Raw genomic sequence first — 2,941 nt, 5'->3', positions numbered from 1 at the left:
ATAATCATAATCACGGACATGTTCAACAACCCTCTCAGCAAACATCTACCACGAGACCACCTATGAAATATTCCGATCTACCATACATGGGTGAAATAACGTTGGACAATAGTAAACCTCGGAGAGGACGTAAACCCAAAAAGGCAGACATTTGTCATTTGATTTACAAGAATTATGGGACCATATTACCTGGAACACCTGGTCACGAAGAAAAAAGACTCTCTCCTCAAGAGAAACCTGATTGTCGGGATCAGTTACCACCTCAGATACCCTTCCAACGTACTGATGTTCAGAATAGGATTAGTAGTCTTTTAGAAAAACGTCTTACCCAAGAGACCAGGCGGAATTTCGTCTTGACGGATACTACCAACGAACAAGACGAACCGTTGAATCTCTGCATCAGAGATCTCAATCAATTGAAGATCAGACTGCTTCGGAAACATGGAAACGTTTACGAGTCTGGACAAGTTAAAAGCGAAGCCTCGAGCGATGGAGAAGACGTCGAGTGTTTGGGCACGACGTTTCCAAACTCTGCAAATCGATTAGCAGATTCAACGAATCATGTTAACAACAATAATAATAACAACAACGTGAATCATGGATCGGATGGATCTACGGATCCAATGGTTACACCAAATCCAGGATTCGTGTATTTCCCGAACGCTGGTGTCTTCATTCATCCTATGGCTTTACAATCGCAGTTACTGTATTATCAAAAAATGGCACAGAATGACAAGTGTTTCCCACGTGGGACGGAATATTCTCAAAAAGAACAGAAAATAGTACCCAAATCGATCTACTCGATGATGGACACGAAAAGTTCGAGTTCGGTGTCACCGACAACACCGACGACACCACAACCCTCAACAGTTCCAGTTCCAGCACCGTTATCACCCAGACCTAAGAGGAATGCACCAGTTGCTCAACAGCAAGGACAACCAACGAAACGGAAACGTTCGGCTATCTTCATTCCACCGATGCCATCGGAGAACAACAACAATCCTGCTACCGAGGTGAGCATATGCAAGTTCAAATTCACCGGTGGTGCCAAACCGAGTTTGCAAGAGAAGAAAAGTCTCTCGGTGGATTCAGGTGGTAACTTCAGATACTACAGTGGCACAGGTGACAAAAGTATGCGAGGTTACGAGTTTTTTCCACGGGAAGCCCTTCAACAACAAGCCGGCCAATCGGGATCATCGGCGGGAGCATTTTTAAATGCATCCGGCGAGAGAGTCCAACCTCCGGTAGTTTGTCAACGTTCGAACAGCCAAGATGATGGTCGGCGCAAACGAAAAACTAGGAAATCACTTCAAAGAGAAAAACTCGAACAGACCTTTAAGGAAAAAGGTTTCCTCATTCAAACCCAACAATTGGAATCCGCGGAGGGTGCCACGTATTGTAAATTTCGTCAATTGAGAAAATTCACGAGATATTTGTTTCGAAGTTGGAAGGATTATCTGCCGGGTAATGTGCGCGAGTTATCCAACAACGGGGAGGGTGAAATAGTCGAGGGTGACGTTGAAAGTGACGCAACTGGGATCGTTCCATCACCCATTTCTCATCCAAATCTCGACGGGTCACCTACATTCGTCGAAGATCATCGAACTCTTCCTCTCACGTGAACACTATGAACATCTAAAGTGTGCTTGTTCTTCTTGTGCTTGTGCTTGCGCGTGTGCGTGTGCGTGTACGTATGCGTGTGCGTTGTCCTTCGAATTCTCGGCCACGAAATGATCAAGTTTATTTTCTTTTAAACGAGGGGGAGGTGTGTGGGAGGGTGTATACTCGGGGCTATGAAAATATGCACCAGTGAAATTATACGATGCCGATAAGTCATAAAACCTTCTATCACTTTCTATTTCTTTCTACCTTTACGTTTATCACTGTGTCTCTTTCTATCTATTTTATTTTTCTTTCCTTCTTTCCACTTACGCGTGCAATGCATTTGCGAGTGGGACCGCACGTAAAAAAAATTTTTCAAAACGCTATAAATAATTTTATGACCCATCTATCGTTCTCGTTATTAACGTGAGAGAATTTTTGTTTGCTAAAGCGTAGGATAATTAATTGGTCGACAGGGTTGACGAGTGGGTGGGTGGGCGAGGAGTTAAGGGTGATTTTACAAATTAGATAAACGCCTTTTATGATCTGTGATGCGTAATTAAAAAAATATAAATTTAAACAAAACAAAAAAAATCATATCTTTGCGTCTTGTAAATAATATTTTCAATTATTCATTATTATGATTATATTTTCGAAGGAAAAAAATGTTAACTATTTTTGTAATATTTTAAGATGATGATTGCGTAATCGATGTTTTAATTCATTTGTTCTATGTATACGCGAGCTTTCGTACGAAGTGACAAAAAAAAACATTATTAATTATGTACATTGATGAAAAGTTTGTACATACCACACAGTTTTCTATTTTCTTTACGATTATCTTCCTTCGTCTTTCCTTCTATCGAGAAACTCCGATGTAAAGTCGATCACAGCTTTTGTGCCAAAGATGGGAGAGACTGGATTGTACGTGTGTAAATACATACATACACACGCACAGACACACACACACACACATATTCACACAGACAGATAAATAAATAAAAAAGAAGTTATAGAGAAGAAGAACGTGTTAACCAAAGAACGGTGTTTCTCGAGGCTCGACAACTTCGTGACAGAGAAAAGTGAAAGTCCGAAAGAATTTTAATTTTTTTTTCGATTTTATTTTTTTTTTTTTATCTAAATTATTGTAAAGAAAAAGAAAAGGATAAGAACGAAAAAAATATAAATACAAATGTGGAATATAAATGAAATAAAAGAAAAATGTTGATGAAAGTCTCTTCCCTTTAGTTATTTCCAACGTTGATTTATTAATAATTAATATATTATATCGATTAAAAAACAAAAAAAATAAAAAAAGAAAAAACGCGGGAAAGTGCAT

General features: G+C 39.3%; 1 protein-coding gene across 1 annotated transcript in view; it reads left to right on the top strand.

The window, feature by feature from the left end:
• LOC122524222 overlaps window positions 1-2,187 on the top strand; it is a 4,025-nt gene extending 1,838 nt beyond the window's left edge. The window contains exon 5 of the mRNA XM_043646361.1: window positions 1-2,187. This exon is cut by the window's left edge and continues 47 nt beyond it. Within this exon, the coding sequence (XP_043502296.1) occupies window positions 1-1,622 (1,622 nt within the window). The 3' untranslated portion in view covers window positions 1,623-2,187.
• Window positions 2,188-2,941: the final 754 nt, after the last annotated feature.

This window comes from Polistes fuscatus, unplaced genomic scaffold (assembly GCF_010416935.1).
Source record: "Polistes fuscatus isolate 324 unplaced genomic scaffold, CU_Pfus_HIC Scaffold7, whole genome shotgun sequence".
In the NCBI taxonomy this organism is placed as follows: domain Eukaryota; kingdom Metazoa; phylum Arthropoda; class Insecta; order Hymenoptera; family Vespidae; genus Polistes; species Polistes fuscatus.
The sequence above is the reverse complement of the archived record's forward strand: the minus strand, read 5'-3'. Positions and strand labels throughout refer to the sequence as shown.